The 992-nt window shown below is 42.4% G+C and overlaps 1 protein-coding gene across 1 annotated transcript in view; it reads left to right on the forward strand.

Annotated features, from left to right (window-relative positions):
• LOC113961397 (coatomer subunit gamma-2) overlaps positions 1 to 710 on the forward strand; it is a gene marked incomplete at its 5' end in the record, with an annotated part of 7,239 nt that extends 6,529 nt beyond the window's left edge. Inside the window, one exon of the mRNA XM_027671709.1 lies at positions 622 to 710. Within this exon, the coding sequence (XP_027527510.1) occupies positions 622 to 701 (80 nt within the window). The remainder of the gene's footprint in view (positions 1 to 621) is intronic.
• Positions 711 to 992: the final 282 nt, after the last annotated feature.

Below are 992 nucleotides of genomic sequence, written 5' to 3' on the forward strand. Positions count from 1 at the left end.
AAGTATTTTAAAGAATATTTTACAGGATATTTTACAGACTAGAAGTATTTAACAGAATGTATTTTACAGAATATTTCAGAGTCGAAAAGAATATTTAGAGAATATTTTACAGGCTAGAAGTATTTTACAGAATATTTTATGGAATATTTTACAGGCTAGAAGTATTTTAAAGAATATTTTACAGAATATTTTATAAGCTAGAAGTATTTTAAAGAATATATTTTACAGGATATTTTACAGGCTAGAAGTATTTTAAAGAATATTGTACAGAGTAGAAGTATTTTAAAGAATATTTTACAGCCTAGAAGTATTTTAAAGAATATTTTACAGCCTAGAAGTATTTTAAAGAATATTTTACAGCCTAGAAGTATTTTACAGACTCGTGGTTGCTGAGGGGTTTCAGCTCCTTGTGTGGGAAAACCCCCGGATTTATCCCATTCCCTGACACAGAACTGAAAACACGGGAACCATTTAATCTTTCCCTCAACTCCAAAAGGTTTTATGGGGTGGGGTGGGAAGCTGGGAATCGGGAATTTTGCGAGCTTTGCCTGTGAGGGTTTGTGTGTGTGTGACCTAAACCCCCCCTGGCATTCCCTGTTCTCTTCCCTGTTCCCTCTCCAGCTGCCGTCAGCGCCCTGGCAAAGTTTGGGGCCCAGAATGAGAATCTGCTTCCCAGTATCCTGGTGCTGCTGCAGAGGTGAGTTTTGGGGGGGCTGATGACTGGAATTTGCGCCGGGATCGTCGATCCCGATGGGGGAACTGGGAGGTGTCGGTTTTCCGCCTTCCCCGCGCGGCCAAAGGGAGCGTGAACTGCTGGGAACAGGCACGGAAAAGATGGGATTGGTCGTGGAAGCGTGGGAGTGAGCTGGTCTAGAACATTCCTCAGTGGGTAACAAATCATGGAATCACGGAATGGTTTGATTGGAAGGGACCTTAAAGGTCATCAAGGTCCACCCAGGGACAACTTCCACTATCCCAGGTTGCTCCAACCT

Source organism: Neopelma chrysocephalum, unplaced genomic scaffold (assembly GCF_003984885.1).
Source record: "Neopelma chrysocephalum unplaced genomic scaffold, ASM398488v2 Primary Assembly neopelma1_97122, whole genome shotgun sequence".
Taxonomy (NCBI): Eukaryota; Metazoa; Chordata; class Aves; order Passeriformes; family Pipridae; genus Neopelma; species Neopelma chrysocephalum.